Source organism: Culex quinquefasciatus, chromosome 2, assembly GCF_015732765.1.
Source record: "Culex quinquefasciatus strain JHB chromosome 2, VPISU_Cqui_1.0_pri_paternal, whole genome shotgun sequence".
NCBI classification, from domain to species: domain Eukaryota; kingdom Metazoa; phylum Arthropoda; class Insecta; order Diptera; family Culicidae; genus Culex; species Culex quinquefasciatus.
The window spans coordinates 11,175,818-11,203,548 of record NC_051862.1 but is presented as its reverse complement, the minus strand read 5'-3'; the positions used below and the strand labels follow the sequence as shown (position 1 = coordinate 11,203,548).

The 27,731-nt window shown below is 35.3% G+C and overlaps 1 protein-coding gene across 1 annotated transcript in view; it reads right to left on the bottom strand.

The window, feature by feature from the left end:
- The window catches only part of LOC6046858 (CD151 antigen), a 96,455-nt gene that overhangs the window by 51,068 nt on the left and 17,656 nt on the right, over nt 1-27,731 (bottom strand). Inside the window, exon 2 of the mRNA XM_038255651.1 lies at nt 2,109-2,759. Coding sequence (XP_038111579.1) covers nt 2,109-2,279 — 171 coding nt within the window. The 5' untranslated portion in view covers nt 2,280-2,759. The remainder of the gene's footprint in view (nt 1-2,108; nt 2,760-27,731) is intronic.

The following is a 27,731-nucleotide window of genomic DNA, read 5'->3' as shown; positions in this document are numbered from 1 at the left end:
TTATTTGCAAATATTTGCAATGGCTTAATTTTGTGAAATTTTTCCTATTTTCAAAAATGCGTGCTACATGAATGAAAAAATCCTGATTATTTTATAGTACACCCAAAGTTAAAGAACAAGGGGATAGTCCTCAGGAAAAGAAACGTGAGGAAAGTGCTATTTTGCGAGAGTATAGTCCTCTCGCGTGTTCATTCGTTCATTGGAACAGTTCATCCTATTGAGTGGCTTATATGGACAAATGACCGCCACTTAGTCACCGAACCATGGCGGCCCATACGACAAAGACACGGTTCAATATGCCGAAGGTCTTGGGTTCGAGTCTCGGTACCAGTACTTTTATTTTTTTTTTTGATAGATGAACTTTTTTTGAAGATAAACCCATGAGTAAAGTACTCTCGATAATTTCGGGATTTATCCTCTCAGTCCGCACACAGTACCATTTTACTACCGAATCGTGCTCTTTATCCTCTCGTATGCCGATGTCCAGTTCTGGGTGTTTCAAATTGATACCCATATTATAAAAAAATATATTTTTTTGTATTTTTTTCGAAAACTCGCTGTATTGTGAACATTGTATTTCACGTATTTCACATATATATACATATATGAAAAAATCTAAATTTTAATGGAATGTCTAATCAACTGAAAATCTGCGTTCAAACTCATATTTAGTTTGTCTGTGATCGATAAAAAATATTTCTTGTTAAAAAATATTTTAATTAAATTTTGTGAAATTCCGTTGTCAAAAAATCAAATTATTCGCTCTACAGCATTGCCTTGGCGTTCTCGATTGCGAGATTCCTACTCGAAACTAGGTGTTCGAAGGTTTGATTGTTGAGGCAATTGCAAACCTCTTTTTACACCTAAGCTTCCATCTACCCCGGGATTCGAACCGACGACCTCTGGATTGTTAGTCCAACTGCCTATCAGCGACTACACCGAGGCAGGACCCAGGGAGACGACTCCTACACCTGGACTGAGCTATCGACCTAACCTCTAGGTTAGACCGGGACCAACATTTACTTCCCCATCCGACGGAAGGCGTGATCAGACAAATCTCGTCTCAAAATTTGCCACCGGGACCGTCTGGGATCGAACCCAGGCCGACTGGGTGAGAGGCAATCACGCTTACCCCTACACCACGGTCCCGGCTTTAATTCCGTTGTATAGTACGCAAAAAATTTTTTTTGGCGAAAATCAAAATCGCCTGCAAATGAAAAAAAAAATACTAATAATTGAAAAACAGGTTTAAAATGCAAGTTGATTTTTTCCATTGAAATGTTAATACCATGGCTTGTGGTTTATTTTTCATTTTTTTCTTCCCCCTTGATCTAGACCAGTCAAGGGACATAATCTTAAAAAAAATTGCAATGGCCTAATTTATGGCATTTCTATAATTTTTGTTTTGGACCAACTTACACCTTTGGAAAGGATAAAATTTGGCTAAATTAAAACTAAACCGATGGCCAACACAAACACAAAATTCAGCTCAAAATTATACTGTTAATTTGAAAAAAAAACTTTGATTTTTCTGGAGGTATTTTGTAGCCTTATTTGTTTTAATAAATACAGAGGGTACAATATTTCAAAACAAAATATCGATTTTCAGCTTTTACTTTTTAAAAGGTTTACAGCAGCTATATTTCGATAACAAATTAATGAGTTATCTTAGTTTTTTAATCCATTTTTGGCTGTCACATAATTTGTAATTACAGTAGTAATATTTCATGAACAATATCACCCAAAGGGTCACACTCTTTGTCGCCTAGTTGTGCACCACACGCTCTCGTAACCGTTTATGAACAGAAATAAAACATGGAATGTCTAGACTACCGTCCGGGTCAACTGCATCCCGACCTGGCATCAGCAGGGACACTTTAGACCTCTTGGGTGAAGAAATCCGTACGCTCCTTACGGACGCTGAAACGTTCGTATAATTACGACAGAAAATTGAGGAAATCGTGCCCGGGGTCGCGAAAAACTTGAGCGGAAAATGATAAATAAAAATATAAAATTGCTCCGAGACCTTGGCGAAAAGTTATGATATTTCATCGATAAACTTAATTAAAAATTAAACAGAAGCTCCCTCGTCGAGGGTGTGTACTTACGAAGAAGATGATGTTGAAGATATGGAGCACGTATTTAACGAAATTGATGCTGCAGCAGTCCGAGTCACGAGTTTTGTGAGCTTTCTTGGCGCCTCCGTGCCCATTCTGGGACGCGTAGCTGGTTGTCGGAACCACCAGCGGTGCCGGTGCCGATTTCTTCTTTTTGGCCATAATTTCACCAGGACACTACAGGACACTTTTCGTTACCCTCCCGGCTTCTTCCGATGATTCTATTTATGACTCGCTCGGCGAAATTTCACTCCCGTGGCCCCAAGAAATGGCCAATAATTTTTAAACTCAAAACTCCGAGGGTGCCCAATATTCCTCCTCGAGATTCATGACTCTTTGTTCCGTTCCGACCGAGGTCAATTAGTTCGAATGTTGGCCGTCGTGCTCGCCTTCCTCATATCATAACGAAGACTAAAATGTATTGATTGGACGCACGTACAGCATCATTAGTGCAAGGGACGAACGCACATGTCCAAGCATAATTCAATCTTCGTCGACGTCGTCTTCTGGGTTGACCGTTCTGGGCCGATTCTTCGTCGCTCCGGTGGACATGGCCGGAGCGAATTGGTGACACAAATGAGCTCGATCGCAGATCTTGAATTGTCCGGATCGTCGTCGTTTTGAGGGCACGCAGGAATTGATCTGGAAAATAAATTGGAGAGAAAAGAACAAAAGCAAGTATTGTCTCGGCGTCTTCTGTGGTCATTTGGTCAATGGACTTGTTTGGATGGCGGTGGTAGGGTAGAGGCATGTTTTTGGATTTTTTGAAATAATTTTAAAGAGTTTTCTTGATTTGTTTTAAAATTAAGTTTATGCCATATTCTTTTAATGTTTTTGATAATTCAAACATTTTGTAAAATTTTCTGGAAACTTTGCCAAACCGCATAATTTTGCCTCCTTTTCGTTACGCACATGTCCAACCAAGACATTATTAAAAGAGCTGGTCAAATCTCTGTTCTCGCAACTTGCTGAACACGCATTCTCTGCGTTTTCCTTCCCAACATTACGGAGCGCATAAGTCGAAAAGCCGCGGTAGCATAAATCGACCTCTCACCACCGTTCGTTCCTTTGTTACTGCTGAAAGTAGGCAGCAAAGCATAAACATCTCCAATCTGATCTCGGTATGAACGAAGTACATGTGAATGCGAAAGCGGGGCAGGGGAGGAAAACTTAATTAGCTTTACGTTTGCAGGTCTTTGACAAAGTGCTTATTGTTGTTATCGGCCGTACGCGATCGTGTTCCACGGAGACGGAACCCAGAGGTCTTTAAGGCAGTCTGTGGTGTCCCGTGGGAGGTTCGTTACAGAAGGTGCACAGTTTACAATTTTTTTACAGTTCTGTTATCTAACGATTTTTTAAAGATTAATTATATTTAAAATATTTCAAAAATTTTAACGATTACAAAACCTCAAAATTCTATTTTCCGTAAGATTTTTTTCTGTGCACCTGTGTTATCCGATGACGGCAATGATATGAAATATGTAATGGCTTAGATTATAAAATGATGTTGGTGCGGCGTAGCTTTAATATCTGCAAAGGAATGAACAGCTTGATAAGTTCGCAGCAACAGAAGCAGTTGAGCAATTTTCTCAGATTTCGGTCATTCGATTATCTTTGTATTTTTTAACCCGGATGAAACTTTTTTGATGCCTTTGGTAAGCCCAAAGCAGCAATTTCGCACCATAAGTTTGTCCATATAATTTTCCATACTAGTTTGGCAGCTGACCATACAAAAATGATATATGAAAATTCATAAATCTGTATCATTTGAAGGAATTTTTTGATCGATTCGGTGTCTTCGGCAAAGTTGTCGGTATCTAATCTAATCTAATCTAATCTAATCAGACCCTAGCGCAGCCAATCTTTCGAAGGGATCCTGGAGAGTGCCTTAGGTTAGATGACGCCTAGCACTCTTCTTGTCATTTATTAACATTTGTAGTGCGCCATTGCATCGGAATGCATTGAAACAATACAAGCGTTAAAGCGGCCAGGCCTACTGCGTAAAGCCGTATCGCAGAGATGACTCGTAATTGGGTTGAGTTTGAGCACTGAGTGTTCGAACAACAACACAATTCAATCGACAGGGGAGGAAGAAGCGTGGGGACACACCACCATACGCTCCGAGTTTTTGGTTTTTTTTCGTTGGGAGCACCATAGGGACGTGGCGTTACATCGTGCTGCCACCTGGTTTTTTTAAGCAAAAGAGTGTAAAAGTGCTGAGTCATCGTCTAAAAATAGACGGCGTAATATCTCGCCCAGCAAAATGAAGTCGATAAAGTAGTCGGTTTCGATGAGAAAAAGTGGAAAATGTGGTCTAAAAATAGCGACGCCATCCCCCTATGCTAAGAAGGTTTGGTACTCCGGAACCCTCTGGGATGGGACATTGTATTTCCACGAATGCCCTGGACACTATTTGCCGTGGTTATAGCGCCACAACTCGCTCTCTGTAACAGTATTCCTATTTCCAGTCCAAGCTCACCAAGTCGTCATAGCCTAGTGGTTTGCATTTTGGCTTACCAATCCAAAGGACCGGGGATCGAACCCCGCCTCGAGCGACTTTGATTTTTCGTTCATCATTTCAAATTCATGTATTCTTAACTTTCTCGTTGGGAGCAGATGGGAATTGAACCCAGAACCATTCGCTTACAAAGCGAACACCGTAACCAGTCAGCCACGGCCGCTCCCAAAATAAAACTGTTGCACACTGGGGGTCGGCAAAGTTGTCGGTATGGATAAAAACTACACTGGAATAAATGATACACGGTGAAAAAATTGTTTTTTTTAACTTTCTGTCACTAAAACTTGATTTGCAAAAAAACACCTTTTTTATTTTCTGATATGTTTTAGGGGACATTAAATGCCAACTTTTCAGAAATTTACAGGTTGTGCAAAAAATCTTTATCATGATTTTTTTAATCAATACTAATTTTGTCAAAAAATCAAAATTGTTGAAATTTTCAGCTTCATTTTTCGATGTAAAATCAAATTTACAATCAAAAAGTAATTTACTGAAATTTTTATAAATTGCACCGTTTTCAAGTTATAGCAATTTTTAGGTAACTTTTTTGAAAATTGTGACAGTTTTTCATTTTTTTAAATTAGTGCATAATATTTTCAAAATTTTCAAATCAAGATTAACATTTCAAAAGAGCCAACCAATCAATATTGCACCCTTATGAAATGTTAGTCTTGATTGAAAATTTAAAAAAAAATGTTTTCGAAAAGATCGGAAAATTAAAAAAATACGAATGTTTTATATTTAGATTTTGTAAACCGGACCATTACTTACTGAGATATCGCCGTTAGAAAATGGTGGGTCATTTGGTTGAGAATAAGAAAATATCAATTTTCCTGTTTTTAAACCTTTGCATGGAAATATCTCAGCAACGAAAGGTCGTATCAAAAAAGTTCAAAAAAGCAATGTATAGAGAATTTTCTCAGCTCTTCAAAAATATGTTTTTTTCAAAAGTGGAAAACATTTGCAGTAATTTAAAAAAATGAAAAACCGCGACTATTTTCAAAAAAGTTACCTAAAAATGTATATAACTTGAAAACGGTGCACTTTATCAAAATTTCACTAAAGTATTTTTGGATTGAATTGCAAATTTGACATCGAAAAACCTATGTTTAATTTTTTTGAAAAAATCAGTATTGATTAAAAAAATTATAACTCGGTCAAAGATTTTTTTGCTGAACCAGGAAATTTCTGAAAAGTTGGCATTTGATGTCCCCTTAAACATATCAAAAAATTAAAAAAAGAATTAAAAATAGTTTTTTTTTGCAAATCAAGTTTTTTTTTGACAAAATGATAAATGAAAAAACACCAATTTTTTTACTGTGTGTAATTTTTTTCAATTGTAGTCCTTATCCATACTGACAACTTTTCCGAAGACACAGAATCGATCAAAAAAGTCCTTAAAAGTAACAGATTTTTTAATTTTCATACATCATTTTTGTATGGACAGCTCTCAAAATTGTGTGGAAAATTATATGGACAAACTAATGATGCAAAATGGCTTCTTTATGCATGCCAAAGGCACCAACAAAGTTTCAGCCTGATTGAAAATACTAAAATTAAAATTAAAAAAAAAAAATAGATCGATTTCGTAGAGAACTGATCAGTTGCACGGGGTTTAGAATGCCGACTTGTGATGATGATAGGTTTCATGAGAGAATGTGAAAATATTTTCTAAATAAGCATGTTTCTCTTCTAATCAGATTTAAATAATTGTCCGCAATAAATTTAAAGAACATGCAACTTAATTAAAATTTATGAATTCATCTGATCAAATCAGCACTAAATCAGTTTAGCATCACCAGAACCCTAAAAAGTCGTTAATACCTAACACGCTCGAAATTGAATCCATCCTAGTAGTTCAAGTTTGTTGAACTCAGTTCTATTAGAGGTTTTGCTGCCTACAAAACCACCACAAATCAAATCCAACATTGGTGTCACAATCGTAGCTTCGTTCATTCACTCCGAGTCACGAGCCCCATTTGGCACATTTTCATTACAGACCTCCCTTTCAATACACTCGCAAGTGGGAGGCACTGCCTGGCTGCGAGGGGAGACAACACTTCCGGCATCGTTAAATCAACACGTACCACAATAAAAACAAATAAAGCTAACTTAATTTATGCTCGCATGTCTGGTGGTAACAAATTGCAAAACTTTTGCCTTCCTTCCTTCCCGTTTCGGCTTCGGTCCTTCCCCAGAACTTCAAAATCAATCAATCTCGGAGGCTCAAAGCCAGACCCCGTGGAAGTTGTCGTCAAAAGTTGACGTTATTGGACGTTTCGTACGACCGACGGTTCTACCCGTTTTCAGAACCAAACAGCGAAAAACAACACCCATTCGAGTGTCGTAAACTTCCCCGAAGAGAATACAAGAAACAGAAGCTCAACCAGGAAAAGAAAAACACACGACGACCAATAAACCAAGCTTCAAAGTCATAAATTTGATTGCTCCATCATTAGAAGGAGGAAGGGGGGCTTCTCAAACCCCCTCCCAGAACGATGTGGTATGCCACAACATTTGCGGGGAAAATCAAACGCGAATTTTCCCTCCCTCCCACTCCCCAGAAAGCAAAAATTGTTTCATACCAGAAACTTCCCATTTCATTGCAATGGACGAGAAAAGTCCACGGACCAGCACATACATTCGTTCGTGCGCTCGGTGGGTGTGGTTTGGTGTGCGGGAGGGTGGTGGTGTGGTGGTACATGAAATAAGGATCCCATTAGCATTCCATTATTTGTTGCTATTGGGAAAGTTTCAAACTTTACACAAATTTCAACTCAACTGCTTCCGTTTTGGACGTCGGGCGTGGGACGCCGCCGTGCATTCTTGGGCCCGGAATGGGACCGTTGGCAAGGGTGACGTTATATTTATTTTATTCTAGTAATTTAAATACTTAAGAGGATACATTTAATAAGCTTGGAGTTTTTCACGTTCAAAAATGGTTATTTTTAAGGGATCCACAATTCTAAAAAACAAAATATCACGGAAATTTCACGGATCGTGAAAAATGGGGACCATCAAACCAAGTCACCAAATTTCGTGAAAATCACGAGATTCAGATTTTTCCTATTAATCTAAAAAGACATGATGATCAAAAATAATGCACAGAATAATGAAGTATCTATTTTTCACAAGAATGAAATAATTATTTCTAATGATCGAATAATAGATTATCTTTTTTTTAAGTAATCATTTACAGTTAGTTAAAAATTACATCAAATCGGTATTCAAACCAATTTTTTTAATATTTCTTTAAAAAAAAATCACAAAACTACGTATCTAAAAAAAAAAAAAAATCTAAATTTTAGATTTTTACAATATGGATATCACACAATCGGGATTTTTCATACATTTCGAAAGCTTTAACGCACATTTTTGAAAATACTAAAAAAAATTCCAAAACTACGTCTTTTGAAAAAATATTCAAAATTTCCTTTTTTCACAACAAAGTTCGATCAATTTTTTTTTTACATTTTGAATATTATAACAACATTTTTTTGAAAATGCTAAAAAAATCACATAACAACACACTATGAAAAAAAACGAGTAATTTTCCGTCAAATTTGATGCACATAACTGGAGCGTCAAATTAAACGTAAAATTACACGCCCAAAAATCATCTTGTAAAATTACATTAAACGTAATTTTGGTGGAAAAATATTCCAATAGGAATCGTATGATTCTTATTGGATGAATAAAAACGTGTTTTCACTATCTTATATCAGCATTTTTATTGAAGCACATCGTAATTAATTACACAATTTTCACTAACAGCACAAAGTTGTCCTTTCATGTTATTTGCTCTCAATTTTAAACGTATTTTGCTGCCGCTGGCTTTTGTTCCACTACCATTCTTCTGGCATGCTATTTGTACCGGGGTGCACCCGGCCATGGCCACCCCGCTGTAGAGTCGTCCAGGTGACACAGCTGGAGGGAACTCAATACTTGCGTACTATGTTTTGATCCACTCCGGGAACATCGGAACAGCGGCTTGCCGGAGCAGTTTGACTTAGCTCTTCGCGGCTAGTACGTATTTTGTTTGAACTGCATGATTTCCGCAACCTAAACAGAATGAAACGAAGAACGATAAACATATTTGAAATCTGTCTGAACATATCAAAAATGATTCAACTTACCTCTATCAATGATTTGATTACAGGTTCTGGCCCGAAGATGTACAAAATTGATGATAATTAACGAAAAATTCTGCTGCTAAAATATTCTTTGTGGCGGCACGCACGTCAGCCGTTTTGACGTTTCTCCACTCTGACAAACGTGTAGTGGCGGAGGCGCGTGAAATCGGGTTTAATTTAATGTAATATTACATCAAATTTGATGCTCCAGTTATGTGCATCAGATTAAGCTTAAAATTGGGTTATTTGTGATGTAATTTTAGGTTTCGCATGATGTCAAGGAATGTCAATAGGAATTTTATCAATTTACGTCAAAATACACATAATTTTACAGCTAGAATACGTTTACATGATTCAATAATAGGTGCAATCAAGGATTACGTTAAATGTAGAATTCAAAAATTTTTAGTGTGAACGTGTTTTCAGTTTTTTTCCATATGGATTTTTTCATACATTTCGAATATAGTATATTATTTTGAAAATAGTCAAAATATTCACAAAACTATAAATTTTCTAAAAAATATACTCAAAATTTCAGCTTTTTACAATATGGATATCAAACGATCGGGATTTTTCATAAATTACGAAAGTTGTAACACCATTTTTTTTGAAAATACTTATTTGTTGCAAAACTTCATATTTTCGAAAAATGCTCAAAATTTCAGTTTTTCACAATATGGGTATCAAAGCATCGGATTTGTTTCATACATTTCGAATATAATAACAACCTTTTTGAAAATACTTAAAATTTTCACAAAACTACGCATTTTCTTAAAAATACTCAAAATTTCAAAGTTCAAAATGTATTACATTCGAAATGTTTGAAAAATTTCTGATCATTTGTTACCCAACTGGTTTTTTTTTCTCGAAAAAACGTTGTTTTGTAAAAAATTAGAGTATTTCAAAAAAGGTTGTCATTACATTCGAAATGTATGAAAAAAATCCGATCATTTGAAACCCATATTGAAAAAACTGAAATTTTGAGTATTTTTTCAAAAAACGTAGTCTTGTGAAAATGTTGAATTTTATTAAAAAATGCTGTTATTAGGTTCGGAATTTTTTGGAAAAAATCAAATTATTTGATACCAATATTGCAAAAACCAGAAATTTTTAGTAGTTCTTCGAGAATACGTAGTTTTGTGATAATTTTCAGTATTTTCGAATAAAAATTGTATGGCATTCGAAATTTATGACAAAAATACGATCATTTGATACCCATATTGCAATTAATGCGTCCATCCCGGGAATTCCTGGGACAAAATTCTCGGGATTTTTTTATAATTCATCCCGCAAATTCCAAAAAATTAAAAAAAAAACAAATTTTGGTCTTTAAATTCAGATTTGGTTGTGGAAATCGATGAACAGTTGAATACATCATAATCGATAATAGTTTTAAAGCATTATAATTTATATTTGGCATACATCAGCATTAATCAGCTATTTTGCCATTTTTTTGCACGATATTTTGAATGTATTTGGTTAAAACAGGAACAACACAAAAGAATTTCGAAGAACACCGATTTCCAAATTTATTGCTATTAATCTCCTTACCTATTAAGACTGTATTCTGTTTATTCCTAGTTAATAGTAACATAAAGATTATTTGTAAAATATTTTTTTTTGCAAAAGTTTTTTTTTGTGAATGTTGAACTTTTCAGTGCTTGTATCATTAAGTATTTTTTTTAAATTTTGACGGAGAATTTATTTAACACATGGATGTTTGCAAAAATTTCATTTAAATGGCGTTTATTCGGGATTTTCAAAAGAGTTGTAAGTAACTTGTTGTAAAACATGTTTTTTTCAGCACTTGTAGAATTCTAGATTATTTTTTCAAAACAACAAATGCGCCAAGAGTTTCCTATGTACATAGGACATTTTGAAAAATTAATCGATATTCATTCGGTAAATGTACCACTTGTTGCATAAACTTTTAATATAAAAAACATGAAATTCAAAACTTATCTAAAAGTTTACATTGACTGGTGTCATTTTATTTGTTGTCGCCTCTTGTTTTTTTAAAGATATCAAGCTTTTCCGATCTTGTCTTTTAAAAAAGATATCTCTATGAAAACATTTTATGAAATCTATGAAAACATTTTATGACTATTTAAAAAAATCCCGGGATCCCGGGAATTCCCGGGATTCCAAATATATTTTTCCCGTTTCCCGGGAAATACATAACCCGGGAAATTTGGACGCCCTTATTGCAATAAGAAAAACTTTGAGGTATTTTTTTTTAGTAAAAAAATGCATTTTCAAAATGCAGGAAAAATACGTATTTTTGTGAAATTTTTTCATAGAACCATAAAAACAATGGATAGCTGGCATCATCTCGATTCCAAAACACTAAGATTTTTTGTTGTTTGAATGATTTTTCATTGGATTATAGCCAATGTCTCCCATATAGCCAAAATCTCATAAGGTCTGTGCTTCAGTTATGCACGCCTCGGTTTTGATTCGAGGAAATGGTACAATTTTATGAAAATTATCAAACGGCCTGAATATTATAAATCGTGATTTTTAATGGCGATTGGAGATACCAGATTTTTTCCTTCTTCACTGAGGAAAGGCTATAAAATCACTCGAAAATTGAACTTCTTAAATAAACCTCCTAGATATACATTCACAGATTTCAATCAAAACACGTTCAATCATTGTCTGAGCAAATGTCTGTGGGGATGTGTGTAGACATGATTTTCATTCCACACGTATATCTCAAAACTGGCTGAATCGATTTTGGCCCGGTTTTTCCTTTTTATTATCGCTTTGGGGTCCAACAAGAACCTATTCAAAATTATGCAGTTAAGTGAAGTATTTTAAAAGTTATTCTGTAAACAAGTTTTTTGTAGGTACGAAAAGGGTAATTTTTTGCATAACCTCAAAAGGCCGCATTGTTTCAAATGAGAGTCTGCATGTTTTCTGTAAATGTCTGTATTTGGTATATAAGTCGTAAGGCCGAAAACAATGCAAATCTGGAATAAGACAACTTAGGAGTTAAATTTGTAAATGTGAGGAAGGCACCAACCACCTAATGCTGTGAATACAAAGAGACGAGTCTCTTTGTATTCACAGTAATGCATTCTGCTAAAACGCTCAACCAAACCACAATCACCTAATGCTGGATTAAGAAAAAAAATTATCAAGATGTGTGAAGATGCGAAGCATTAAATTACGTTTAAAATTTGGAATTACTTCGAAGAAGAGAAGTTTAATTGCACAGTTGAAAATTGTGAAAATTTGGAACGTTGAATATTACCTCTCTCTCTTTTTCATATTGAAATTTCACCTCAATTCAGACTGTAAAAGTGACCTTACATCAGAAATGAGGTAAAATTACATATTTTAGGAGGTAAAATAGAACTTTTGTTCTGACATAAAAGATGTACCCATTTTCAAATGTAATATTTGTAAAAAAATTGTACACAGTTAATTTTTTGACAACTTTAGTTTTTAATTTTTGGGATGAAAAAGCAATTTTTTTAATGTACACTTTTGGCTACCCAACTGTGTGGTCGTTTTATCAACTACAGTAATTGACAATTTTATCAACATTAATTTTACGTTTTCTGAATTCGCAAATTTAAGATGCATTGATGCTATGTATTGAATTCCAGCTCATCTACTTATTTTAAGTGTCAAATTATGATATCATGTAAAATTTTCTTGATTCTTGACTTTTGTAAAGCCGGCAAAAATGCAACAAAATATTGTAAATAAAAAAACAAATCACCCCCATTTCACGGTTCTATGCTGCCCCGTTCGCACCCGCGCGCGGCATGTTTTTGTTCCATCCGAGGAACGTATTTAATTTTAATTAAATGTTATGTTTGCAAATAACGCGCACACACACATACACGTCCCGGGCAGCAGGACCACCGGTCCTGGCCGGGCGAACGCTCGGACGCGGACCCGGGGGGAAAGTTTACATTGCTCGCAAAACACGTTGAATTAGAACACCAAACACAAGTGCGGCGGCGGCAGCCGTTGGACCATCAACACGCAACATACGACGGCGTTAATGTTTGGGTTGCGCCGGGTGTCGGCGGATTGCAAAACATGGCCCACAGGTCGGGGTGGGTGGGATATTGGAAATAGTGCGTTTAATTGATTCAAATTAATCCGATGAGATATGATGTAAATTGTTGGAAATGAGAACGCGAAATTGCATAACTTTGGGCGTTTTGGTTGGTTATTCGCCAATAGTAATGCAATTTGTAGTTTTGGCAGATCAAATCGAAATGATTTAGCTTCGACTCCAGTCGAAACAGCAGGTAAACGTCCCCAGAACATCCCACTCATTGTTATGTTGTGAGGGTTATGTTGCGGAGGCACGACCACGAGTGCGTGGTGGTTTCCAGTTCCAGTACTTCCAGTGCTCCGGCTCCAAAGGTGATAAAATCAATCCATTGTTCTTCAATCAACCGTCACGAAGTTGGCCACGGCGCGGAACATGTCCGCAGAGCCGTGTCGATTTGATGGGCTTTTCGACGCCGGGCCAGGGCGCGTTAAAACGCTTGTACAAGCAATTTGTGCGTGTTTGCGGCGCACTTACGGTTTCTGCCTTTGAAGCTGTGAAAAATTGTCCGAAGAAAAGTATCGATTCTAACGTAAAATCTCATTTTGGTGATAAGTTGAAAAGTAAACTTCACGGTTATTTAAATTTGACCAAATTTCCCAAAGTCATCGCAATGCATTTCTAGGAGAATTCTTCCTCGAACACAATTTTGTTTGACGATTATGCGTGGCTCAACATAAAAGTCCTCACCTCGTGAACGATGTTGACTTCAACTGCACGAACAGCCACTCGCCGTGCAAGGGTGTTAATCAAACCATAAATAATAAATACAAACATAACCTCTCTCTCTGCCTTGTTTCGTCATTCCGTTCTTTGTACTAAACTTGGTCTAAGCCGGTCACTTAGATTATACCGAGAATGAGCATGGAAATAGAAACATTAAACAGAGAACGTCGTCGTCGTCTCAATGCTCTTTTATGCTGCACTTTTCTTTCTTTTTTCATCTTCTTCCAAAGAGTTCCCTTCTTATCTTGTGGTCTTTTAGTTGGACATGGTGTATTATATATCTCGGGCCTGTCGGACGGGGGGGCGGCAAGCGACGTGAATGGTGACACAAATGAGTTTGGGGGCTCCCTTTTTGCGGGATCTGCGCTGATAAGGCTTCTTAAAGGGAGTGCTCGCACACGCGTGGGGATGGTCAAATGGAATAGTAAGGAACACGTGGAATGATTATATTTATTTAACTCTTTTTTTTCTAATTCCAATGAATAACAAAAAGTCAAAAGAGTCCACATTTTCTAGCAAATATGAAGCAAACTTGATTTTTTTTTTATTTCCTAAGTAAATCTTGTTACCTATCACAAGCTTAATGTATTTTTTATATAAATTTTATAAAAAAATCAATCCTGTCTAAAAAGGAAGTAGTAAAAGAGCAAAAGAATTTTTCAGATGAGGATGGTTACAATGTGTTGAAAAAACCCATTTACGGGATTTTTCATATACAACTAATCCCATTTAGATGGGTAGGGGTGATCGACTTTGTTACGAGATATATTTCAATTAAAAAAATAGATTTGTTGCATGGAAACACTTGCTGTACTTACACGGTGTGTTTTCTGGGCAACCTTACGGGGAAAAAATAGTCAACGCTACTTTCAAATGTGTCTTATAGGAAATTTTCTCAGCTTTCCAATGCTTCTAATAGCGAAATGTTTAATCGAGAAATTTCTGAGATATCTTTATTTTAAATTTGTTATTTTAAAATCTTTCATCATTTATTGGAAACTTTTTAATAACAGTTTAGGAATCTTGTCAAATGACGTGTTTTATGTGCCATTTACTCATAAAAATGTGCAAAATAATACAAGAAACAACTTTGTAAAAGGTTGCAAATTGATAAATATTTAAAAAATTAAGTTTCAATTGAGTTTCTGAATATGCGAGATTTATTCAGAAATTAAAATCAGAAAATCGTATTTAAATTTATGTTTACGAGAATTAATAGGTTATTACAAAAATTTTGTGTACAAATATCAGCCGAGCAGACACGTGATATATGATCACAAAAATTATGGAATAATTTATTAATTGTAGAAAATTTTTCATTTAAATCCGTTTTTATTATTCTAATTACTGAATAAATTCCACAAGTTCAACACTCAGTTAAAATATAATTTAAAAATGTTTAGCGATTTGCAACATTCTACAAATTTGTTTCTTGTCTTATTTTGCCCATTTTGATGAGTAAAATACACATAAAAAACATCATTTGACTAGCTTTCTGAACTGTTTTCAAAAAAGTTTTCAATAAATGATGAAGGATTTTTGAACAAAACACTTAAAATAAAAATATCTTAGACATTTCTCGGTGAAACATTTCGCTCTTAGAAGCATTGGAAAGCTGGGAAAATTTCCTATAAGACACATTTGAAAGTAGCGATGACTATTTTTTCCTGATAAGGTTGTTCTAGAAAACATGCCGTGCTTAAGATATAAAATCAAAGTGAATTGTATTAGAAAAAGATTTCTCGTATCTAAACCATTTAATCAAACTGTTTTTTTTTTGCATTTTACACCAATTTTACAAAGAAATTTTTTTTTGGAAGGTTGAAAAATGTTTGAAAATGTCAACCTGATAAAAATTCACCAAAAATGTTTGAAAATGTGAACCTGATAAAAATTCACCTAAAATGGTTGAAAATTCATCAGTTCCATCCTGATATTACACATTTTGTTGACACAAATCTCTCACCATTCCCTGATCAGTTTGAAAAAATAACGTTTATTTATGTTTTCATGTTCACTTTTTTATTTTGAGGAGATTTCCTTATCACCAAAGTAGCCATTTCGCGTCTTTGATTCAATTTTTTATGCAATTTTTCATTTGACAACTGCCAAAAACATGTTGGGAGTTAAGAATTAAACACATTTCAGAAACTTTGTGTACTCCTAAAACATCAGTTTATTTATGTGTTTATGTTTTTAAACAAGAATTCGTTTTGCGCAAAAACACTAATTAAAAAAAGAGACAATTTATCATCATCATTATTATTGTTTACATTATTGCCATTTTTTATGCTCAGTCAATATTGATTTACATTTGTTGTCTATTATTTTTCCTTTTCTTGATTCAATCCTGGTAATCATAAATTTGCTATCAAATTTGGCTCGTGAAACGTAATAAATCTGAAATACAAATCACGTGTCAATATTTGAGTTTTAACAATATGAAATATTTTTTAATTGCAGCTCAGGGTATTATTATTATTAGATTGGAAATGTACAATTTAGGGACAATTAAGTAAAGTTAATTTATAACCCAAGTAACATTTTAGGCACTATCAATGCTGTCACAACCGCTATAAAACCACCAGCTAAAATCAACATTAAAACCACTAAGTCGTAACATCCTCCCCAGAATCCCAATAAACCTCTGTTAAAACCCAAATGGACCTCTGCAAAAGGTTGTCACGGCCTGTATATAAAACCAACATAGGAGTTCAAAGCTCTGCAGCTGAATCCTAACAACATCCTCAAAGCCTTGATAAAACCTTTGTTAAAACATAGTCAGGAGTTAAGGAAAAATAACATTCAATACGTCTTCAAACGTCTTATGCCAAATGGGTTTTATTTTGGCAAAAAATAAGTCTTGCCAAAATGATAATAAAACAAGAGATGGTTTGCAAAAATGGCGCTGATAAATAATAGATATTGGAAAAAAAAACAAAATAATTTGAAGCTTATTTCTCACAATTGGTGGCTCAAATTCAACTGCGATTGGAATTTTATTGGTAATTTAGGGGAGATAGAGCCAAAAAAATCAACTCGCTTCATAAAAAATCATTATTTGTTATCATAGTTTTTAATGTTAAAACAAATTTTATTGCAATTCTTTTACAAAAATGTTCAAATTATTCATAAACATCTATCACTTTATTAATTATATCAGAAATTCAGCATAAATGAGTGTATTCGTCACATTTGTAATCAAATTTCTCAGTTCTCTATTTTTCAACCAAGATGGCGGTCAATCACATTCAATCAAAACACGCATTTAGTGCATTGCTAATTAGTCGCGTTAAAAGCTTTTTCAGGAGCTTGTGGTTTTAATTGAGGTTTTTGCATGCCTAATGACACTTGACAGCTAAAACACCTTTGGTTTTAAAGTAGCATGCGATAAAACCGTTTGGCATGCCATTGCCATTGGGTTTTCAAGACTCTCTTGAAACTTTCATAAAACCTTGTTAATAGCCATTTAGCTTTTATTGTCACAAGGTTTTATGTCCGAGGCATAAAATCCTGTTAGAACCTATTAATTAGCTCTTGTTTTTTGGTGCGGTGAATGCCTCAATAAAACTATCAAGCAATTAAGATGCTACCATAAAACCTTATTAAAACTAAGTGGTGACTAGTTGGTTTAAAAATGGTACTTGGGAAAGATCTAATTTTCTTTAACGTATTAAACAAAAATGAGTTTAAAAAAGTTGCATAGAGTTATTTGGTGGCATGAATTTTAATTACTAATTTAAATTATCTTGCTTTGTAATTACTCATTTTGCTTCAAAATCCCAACAATAAATGTATTCAAAGACAAATCTACCGAATTCCAAAAATCAACCTTTTACCCAAAAAATCCCAGCACATCTCTTTTCCTTCAGACCTCATACCCCAAAAGCAACCCAACACCGTACCCAAGTGGAGTGGAGTGGCTCCGGCCACATCAATCAACCCACGTGGACAGCCACAGGCCATCAGAGAGCGAGAGAGAGAGAGAGAGACAGACACGGAGCCCTAGCGTACGCCATGGTCAATCTAGTGGTATACCCATCAACCCACCAGAAGCCAGCCCGAGCCAGATAGTTCCGAGTCCAAGTCCGAGCGACAAACGCCACGAACGCTTTTGATGGACATCAGTCACCAAGGGGGATGGAGCAACAAAAAAAAAGCTCCAGAGAGCTTGAACAAAAATGTTGCTTCCACATGACACATTCCGGTAGCAGCAGCATTTCCATCCTGGGAGACCCCTTCAACACCTACTCCTCCTCCACCGGCCGAAATCACCCCGTAGATTTCATCTTGTACGAAAAGTTGGATAAAAGTAAACACAAAGTCGGCATCAAATCTTGCTGCTGCTCACTTTGAAGTGTGACTTGTTAGCAGCACCTACTCTTGCCTAGTCTTGAGTTTGACGTTTCCAGAAGTGAGCTTCGTTAGAGTCAAAGAGCTCTGACGATGGTGTCACTTCAGAAAGGAGGAGAGGGTAACTTTTGCTAACTGATGTTAATAATTTCATTAGGAAGTCGAAAGGCGATGTTGATTTGTGGCGGACGGCCTGACTTCTGACTGACTGACTCTGGGTGACTTGAGTTTAGTTTGAGCTTTGGACGAGTTGCGGAAAAAGGGAAGGGAGACTATTATTAGGGCTATCTATCTGGGGAGATCAGATGACGACAGAACGTGATGGAAACCTGGTTTTGTTTTTGTTTGTATGAGGCTAATAAAGTCAGTTGAAGAGTTTTGCTCCAAATGTGGGTATATTGAAGTCCCCTTTATTTTTAAACGATGAAGTCTTTCAAAATTTTCTTTATAATTACTCGTAATATCAACTCTTAAGTTTTTGACCGTAACTCAACCAATCTAGACGGTTTTTGTCTTCCTCACCTTACTGAGGAAAGGCTATAAAATCACTCAAAAAAAGAAATTCTTAATTTGACCTCCTAGACCCACCTTCATGTATACATATCGACTCAGAATCAAATTTTGAGCAAATGTCTGTGTGTGTGGTGGGATGTTGATCAAAAAAACTAACTTAATCCACCTATGTGGTTGGAGCCTTCCTCACAACAATGGCTGTACACAAGTTTCATCTATTTTTTAGATCCGGCTTCAAAAAAGTACATCAATATCACTTAAGGGGCTATATCTCGAGACAGGGTTGCCAGATCTTCAATGTTTTAGACTCGTTGGAAAGGTCTTTTGATAACCTAACCAACAATGGGTCGGATGGTGGATCCGGACATAGTTTACATACATTTAAGTGAGATCCGGCTTCAAAAAAGTACATCAATATCACTTAAGTGGCCATATCTCGAGACAGGGTTGCCAGATCTTCAATGTTTTGGACTCATTGGAAAGGCCTTTTAATTACCTAACCAACGATGGATCGGATGATGGATCCGGACATAGTTTACATACAGTTAAGTGAGATCCAAATATATGTGAAAACACATTTTTATACATAACTTTTGAACTACTTATCGAAACTTCAATCTGTATAAAACTCGATCTATGGGACCCTAAACCAAGTCGAATGCAACAAGTTCGGGTCAAATCGGTTCAGCCAGTGCCGAGAAACATGAGCTAGTTTGTTGGTCACATACATACATACACACACACATACACACACACAGACATTTGTTCAGCTTTCGATTCTGAGTCGATATGTATACATGAAGGTGGGTCTATGACGTTTTTATACGAAGTTTATTTTTAGAGCAGGATTATAGCCTTACCTCAGTGAGGAAGGCAAAATCTGTACTAAGTTATCTCGGCACTGGCTGGCCCGATTTGGACCGTTTTGGTCTCATTTGATCCGTCTTGGGGTCCCATAAGTCGCTATTGAAAATGATAAAGTTTAGTTGAGTACTTCAAAAGTTATGCTAAAAAAACGATTTTAACAAAAGTCCGTAAGATTGTAAAAAGGGTGGTTAACATTTTTAGAAAGGTTTTCAAAAGACCTTTCCAACGATTCCAAAATTTGAAGATCTGACAACCCTATCAAAAGTTATAAGAACTTAAGTGTTTTTTATGAACTTTTTAGAGGCCGGATCTCAGATATTACCTATCATTACACTCTAAATGTGAGGAAGGCACCAACCACCTAATGGTGGATTAACGTTTTTTTACAGTTTTCATGTTTAGATGATTGGAACTCCAACTGATTAATTTTTTTCATAGTAGGACCATAATGTTGGAGAAATTTTCCAACGATTTTCGTTTTTTTATGAATGTGCAATTTGAAACTAAAAGAATGTTATATATAAACATTGAAAAAATTCAAAAAATCAAAAATTCTGATTGATTTGGTGTCTCTGGCAAAGCCAAAGCGAATTCGAAAAAAATGTCAGACTCTTTACAAAGCTTTAGCTCCTAATTATTTTATATTTTACAACAAAAAAATGGACTTCGCAGAAATACCAATTTTAATTATTGATTTTTTTTAGTTTCAATTAAATTCTCTTTATTTGTGAATAATCAAGTTACAATGAGTTCATTTAAATACATCACAGAGTTTTGGAGTTCCTCTCAACTGTGTGTTACATCATCATTCACTAACATTCAAAAAACTTACTGACACTTAAAACTTAAAAGTCACAACTAGATTTTTGTATATGTTTTAATTGACAAGAAATGCCATCTTTTGAGTTAAAACAAAAAAAAAACTGAGAATTCCCGAAATTCAAGAAAATCTCTTTTTTTTTACTTATCGGTACCAATGTTTTGAAAATATAATAAAAAATAATTTGAAATGGAAGATTCAATTTTATTTATTTAAAATAGAGAATAACTAAAAAATAAACTTTTCCAATTACCTAGTTCCACTAAACGATCCAAAAATAACATTAACATGAAAAGAAAAAAAAAAATAGAATTATACATCATAATGATACAAATTAGCTTAGGCAAAGTATTACATTTTGTGTGTGCATTTTACATGGAAAACTGATAAAATATCAAATAAAATCTGAGTAATTGAGGAGAAACCCACGAAAAAATATTTAAAAATAATTGTATATTTTCAATATGAAAGAGTAAGTAAGAAATATTCACGTATTTTCATAAGAATCTTGATTGTTATCATATTAGCAAATTTGATTTCATTGAAATGTTTTTTTTATTAATTTTGATTTTTTGCACCATTGGAAAATCTGTGAAAATAGTTCGAAAAAGTTTTAAAAGCATTGAAGAATGGCCGAATGGTTTCTATTTCTGTTATTATGGAAAAACAAACAAAAATAGGGTTTTTCAGCAAATATTAATTAATTTTATTAGCAAAAAAATACTTTTTTAAGTTATCTAATCTCTTTTGATTAAAATATTTTCAATGTTTGTCTTCCTCACCTAAATGTGAACATTTTAAAAATTTTAAGTGTTTTTTCGGTGAAAAATACGTGTTATCGGAGTTTTTTGTGCAGAAAAGACTCTTTGACTCTAAATCTCATCACCTTTTCAGGCTGCATATTATTGAAAAACCTCTGTTCAAAAATGGAAGGAGTCGTACCGCCCCTCCGTCACGAGATATAAAAAAACAAACCTCGGATTTGAACAGGGACAAAAGTTACCCCTTAGGAACAACTTTCACGCAAATCGAAAAGGAGTCAGGGCAATTTTACCGATTTTGTGTGAGTTGGTAGAGAATTACCCAAATGTAATTTAATATAAATTTTGAAGAAGAAATAACCCTTGACAACATATTTTTGAAAAGCTGATCAAATTTTACTAAGAACACATGGTATCAGATTGAATTGATTCATAAAAAAAATAATAATGTGGAAAATTTCAGTGATTCTGTTTGAATTTTTAGCTTAAAATATACAAAAGAAAAATTCCCAGTCAATCACCCAGCACAATCGAAAGTGAATCATCGCACGTCATCGAAAAACAGCAAAACCGTTCAACGCAGCAAATTGATCTCGCGTTGTGAACCACAAGCGATCTTCCCCCCTTGCCAAAAACGGTCATAACCGGGAAAAAGTCGTTCCCTCCATTAATAACCAGCCAGCCCAGTCAGCAAATTGAACTGTGGGAGCAGCTAATCGGCTACCATCATCACGTTCCTGCGGTGTTACTTTTAACGGAAAATATGGGAAAACAAGTTCACCCTCCCCCAACCGGGCGTCGCTGGCAGTAGCAGCCGCATCAGGGCCAAGGAATCAATTTTACAGCCATAAATCAAACTCGGCTTCATGCAACTTTTGCTCCGGTTGAGCGCACCATGAAAGGTGCGCTGCACTTTACGGGTCGCTCTCCTTAAGGTGGAGGGTGGGGGGGAGAGAGGGAAACAACTTTCATTGAGCAGTTTCCGAAAACATGATTTTCTTGGGTTGTTGTTTCCCGCTCCGGTCAACCTCCATTAGGGAGGAACGTCGCTGTTATTAAAGCTTCTTATCACGCAAAACTGCCCGGTTATTGCATTGTGGCCAGAGGACTCTACTGGGAGGCATAGTGGGATTTTGGGTGGTCAAAAATAATTAATGAAACATATTTGTGCAAAATTTAGTAAAATTAGTAGGAATTTCTATATTTTTTACTTGCATGAGCAACCCTCTACCAAAACCGGAAAAGGATTTTATTTTTATTTTTTGATTTGGCTCAAACTTGGTAGGGGCCTTCCCTTTGACCAAAAAAGCTATTTTGCGTCATTGGTTCACCCATACAAGTCTCCATACAGTTTTGGCAGCTGTCCGTACAAAAATGGAACGTAAATATTTAAACAGCTGTAACTTTTGAGTAAATTTGCTGATCAAGGAATTGTTGAGGACTTTTGAGAAAAAAAAAGTTAAACGGAAAATTTTTTTCGATTTTTTAAATAATTTTTTTTTTACAAAAACTCAATATCCCAAAATACTTATTTTTTTGATTTTCGAGATTTTTTTTATATGTTTTAGAAGACAAAAAACCCGCAACTTTTGAGCTATAGAAAAGTACAGTGTGATTTTTGGAAAAAAATCGAAATTTTAAACAAAAAAAAAAAATGACTTTAATTTTTTATGTATAATTGAATTTGCAATCGAAAAGAACCCTACAGATTTTTTGATAAAGGGCTCGGTTTTTCAAGATACCGAAAGTTTGATTTTAACGAAATATTTGCAGTTTTTCGATTTCTAAAAATAGTGACCATGGGTGACCAATCCTAAAAATATTATTTTTAGGTTCAGGAAATTTGCTATAAAATTGTCTAAGGTTTACATTGAAGATTGAACTTCTGGTTGCTAAGATAAAAAACGAAACTATTGGCACTACGCCCCCCGGGGCATGGCCTTCCTCTAACGTGGGATTTCTGCTCCAGCGCCTCTGACGAGACAGGAGAGGTTGCTAAGATACAGCGGCTTAAAGAAAAAGAAACATGAAAATTAATGTTTTTTAAGTCTCACCCAACCAACCCATCATTTTCTAATATTTTTTGAATTTTTTGAATCAAGACTAATATTTCAAAAGGGCGTAATATTGAATGTTCATATGTGTTCATTTTCATGTGTTTTGGGGAATTGAGATTCACAAAAAAAGTTTAAAAATTGGCAAATTTTTTATTCGTGTACCTATTTTTATCTCAATAGTCCTGATCAGAAAATTCACTCAAAAGTCACAACTGTTTAAATCAGGGGTGCTCAAATTTTTTGAATTGCGGGCCAAATTTGAAGCTCACTGTGAAAAAATGTTTATTTAAAATATTAATTACGTTTATTCAATCTTTTAGAATTAAAAAAAATCATTTATCATTTGTTTTGTGGTAATTCCTTGTTTTTTCTACATTTTTGTCATTTAAATATTGGAAAACAGAAAATTACATTTTTAAATGAAAATCAACATAAAAAAAATCCATGAGCTTTTTATTGCAATTTGCATGCCTCAACAAACATTGAAAGCTAGTTAGGCCACTACAAATATTTTTGTTAGAAGTTTATATACCACGGACTGGTCAAGGCCGAGGGGTGGTTGACCATTTTGTGGTTGATGACGATTTTAATTTCTTAAATAGAATGAAAATGAAAATATTTAATTGAATGCACTTTTATTTCCTTAAACATTTTTTAATTAGTAATAATAAATTAAAGGAAGTGACACATACATACTTTGGTAATTTGTGAAATTTATATTTAAATAAACTGCAGCAATAATGATAAATCGTTGTTAAAGGTTTTGTCAACAATTATTCCTCCAATTTAATTAAAATTTTAACAATTTTTGGTATTCCTGAATCAAATGTTAGTCAATTAAAAAAATATATTAGGATAAAAGTGGTATTTCTCGGAAATTATATAATTTTGTCACTTTTCATAATTAACCATTTTCGTTGAAACCTTTTGTTCGAAATTTTTTGCATTTTGCCATTTTGCATTACTAATTTTCCCAATCATGTTTTCATTCAATTTTGCGAGGTATCTTGACAAGACATTTTCTGCTCGGTTATAACGTTTCACATTCATAACCCAAATGTCATGAGTTCTAATCCCGAGGTGGCAGATTTCTAAGTGCATAATAAGTTTGAGGCCTTGTCGTAAAGAAAACGGTGTGTTATATTTTTTTATTTAGTATGGTTTTTGATTAAATCACTTTTAAACATTCAATAAGATAGATTTGGCCCACGTTCCATACTTTGATCACCCTAGGTTTAAATATTTACGTACCATTTTTGTATGGACAGCTGCCAAAATTGTATGGAGGCTTGTATGGGTGAACCAATGACACAAAATAGCTTCTTTGGCCATAGGGAAGGCTCTCATAAAGTTTGAGCCAAATCAAAAATAACAAAAAATTAAAATGGTCGAAATCGGCCGATTTCGTAGAAAATTGCTCTCATTTAAAAAGAGCGAGAAAAACGTGTTTTGATGTTTGACCTTGAATAAACAAAAACTAAAGCATGCAATGTAAATAATAACATACACGCTTTGTTTGGATGACCACTCTGTGTCCCGAAGTTTGATTGAATTTGGTTGCTAAGTTGCTCGATACTCCGAATTATGATTCAAAATGTTGTCGGTAGTCGGGCATGCACGAGTGTCAAACGCGTTCTGACCTAAAATCCCTTCGACCAGTTGTCGTAATTGCAGTAATTTTCAGAGTGTGTCAAGATAGCACGAGATCATTGAAAATATTAAAAGTGACAAAAATGCACGGAGCTTTTTTTTGTTTTTATTGAATAGGGGAATTATACCCTTTTTCAGCCTATTTCTATTATCGGCCTATCAGCACTTTGTTCATGAATTACGGCTTTCAAAAAGTGTTTTTGACTGTCCCAAAGTTATAAATAGCTCGAATTAAAGTGAGCAAGCAACTCTCCATTGTTGAAATATCTGTAAATGTTGATTTAATAGCGGAAAACGGCAAAGTGATGAGAATTGGTCGAACGGCTTAGAGTGATTAAAATGGGTATATTTCCCCTATCTCAGGATAGAAATCGATTTTTGAGGATCTTTGAAGGAATCTTTGAGCTGTACAAAATGGCGTTCTTAACTCTCGCTTACTTTTTCAAAAGGTCCTATGTAGAGGGTGACGATTCTCGAGATTTTCAATTTCCCGGGAATCGAGAGTTGAATTTGGCCATTTCCCGGGAATTCCCGGGACCCGGGAGTTTTTTTTTCTATGCCAATAGTGGTAATAATTTAAAAGGAATTGTAATAATATTGTTTCTTTTCAATCAATTAAGTTACATTTAATCATACTTATTCTATGGAACGTTATCTTCAGTATCCTTTTTATCTTAGGAACGATGTCTACCTTTTGATATTTTTTTTCTGAGTCTGCAAATACAAGATCGTTTCTTGTGCTATTTGGGACTCAAAATTGTAGTTTAAAATGTTACAGAATCTTTATTCGCACTGAGTGATTTTTCAAAAGTTTCACAAGCTGGGTTGCATTAACTACTAATTAGATTTTTGTGAAGTAAAAAAAAAATAACTAATATATAATTTTCCAGTACCGGAATATTTGCAATATGATAAACACTTACTTAAAACAACAATTTAAACTTGTTTTTTTCCTTTTAAAGGTCTACTGTAAATACTGATTGAAAAAAAATTACAGTTATCAAGAAAATCCGAATGTTCACAATTGGTGAACAGTAAACTTTACAAAGATTGATAGAGTGTTTTTTTTTCCAAAATATAATTGAATGTTGAGGTGACGTGAAACACAAAATGACTTTTTGACATCAAAAAAGGAAATTACCTTGATACAGCGAAATTACTCTAGGGACGAATTAAAAAAAAAACAGATTATGAGAACCGCTTTGCTCGAGAGAGGATATGGAAATTGAACTTATTTTGAAAAAGTTTTTCCTTCTTAGAAATAATATATAAAAATAATTAAATAAAAAACTTTAGATTTCATTTCTGGGGTGTAACTGCTAAGTATGCTTTAAGATAAATTCTAGGGTCCAAATTCTTTTTTTTGGCTTCTCTCAATTATAGTTATTCGAATTTTCGACAAGTCAAATTTTAAACTTTTTGAATAAAAAGATCAGAGAAGCATTGGTTTATTCGAACTTGGACATCGAACATTGAACTTCCAATATTCTAAACAATTAAGAATTTTTCAAATAATTTTCTGATTAGTTTATATAATTTTGCTTCGAAATTTATTAGTATGAAATTTCCCGGGAGTCTCGACTGAATTTCCCGGGAATCGAGAGGTCCAAAAATGGACGATTTCCCGGGAATTTTTTCCCGGGAATTCCCGCTCGTCACCATCTAGTCCTATGTAAATAGGAAACCCATGGCGCATTGAATGTTTTGAAAAAGTAATCTAGAACTCAATTTGGCCCACAAATGCACTTGCGGCAAGATAGCAGCGACGTTTCGACAAACAAAGAGATCTTGGGGTGACCAAAATTCAAACTAAATCTCCCAGTGTTCGGTGAAAACCGTTCCCCATGACCTGACTGCTGATGGATGGCCAGACCACATGGACCAGAAGGACGGTGCATCCACCGAAAAGCTCAGTTTATCCATGATCCGCATGTTACGTTGTTGGTGGAAACCTCCTCCTGTCCCACCAGAGCTAATCGCGGTTGTTTCTCATTGTATTTTTGGGGCGGAATGGAACGCGGACTCGCGTACATTATAAATTAATTCCATCGATCCACGTGGTTGGTGGGCAGTGCAGAACCCCTCGAGGGTGCAACATACTGCAGCAGCCGATCGATGATGACGGCGATGATGGCCGGTAGCATAATGCAGTCGCTTTTTTCGGTTGTGCAGTCCGGGAACGAATCGAAAAATGTGGCTCAACAGCTGCTGGCTGTTGGATGAAGTTGCCTTTTTTGCGGGGTAAAAGAATGTTGCAAACGTGAACTGCATCGAGTTATCGGAAGAGGATTAATTTCCGATTTTTTCTGGATTTTATAATTTTGTTCTTTTTTTTCACGGAATCTCACGATATTATACAGATTTGATGTTAAATGACTCTCTTCAGCGTTGAATATGCTATGTTCAGAATTTCTTGAGCGACCACCCAAAGCAAACTGTAGAATCACAAACTCCCGGGCCTCGCAGGTGCATGTCACACTATTTAAACAAAACTCCTGGCCCAAACTGGCAGTTTTCACGCTCGGCCAAGGTGTTTGCCGGTTTCACACGTTAATCCAATTCCCAGCATGGTGCACATTCTCCGCCCGGAAGTTTGCTCACATTCTCACCTCGCTAGCCTAGCCCGGAGCACTACAGTGGCCAGGCACATTTAGAAACTCCTAGCTGGTGCTGGCACCTTAAACGCGCGGACATTTTCATTTTGGTGCCCTCGGGCGCGGGAAAATCCCTGCTAATGCGCTGCAGTAAATACAAAGTTTTCCTCGGCTGGGAAAATGTGACGACGAGGGCGTGAGCTTTGGGAAATTGCACTTAGATTATGGTGAGAAAATTAGTTTTTTTTTTTCAACATAGCTCAAGATTTGTTTTGATGATTGAGATTCTGACTAAAGTTACTGAAAGCAACAAAAAAACAAAACCTTTTTTTTGGAATCAACCAAAAAAAATCAGGACCATAAAACGGAATCGCACCCCCTCGAAAGCGCGTTGAATTGGCCATCCAGACTGACTGGGGAGGGGCCTCGTAATGGCGGAAGGCACGCGATAAATTAATTATCCTAATTGCCGAGCAGAGCCGTGGCCACCCGAAACATCAGCCGGTGGTGGTCTGATGGCTGCCTCTTTTTTTTCGCACCAGTTCCG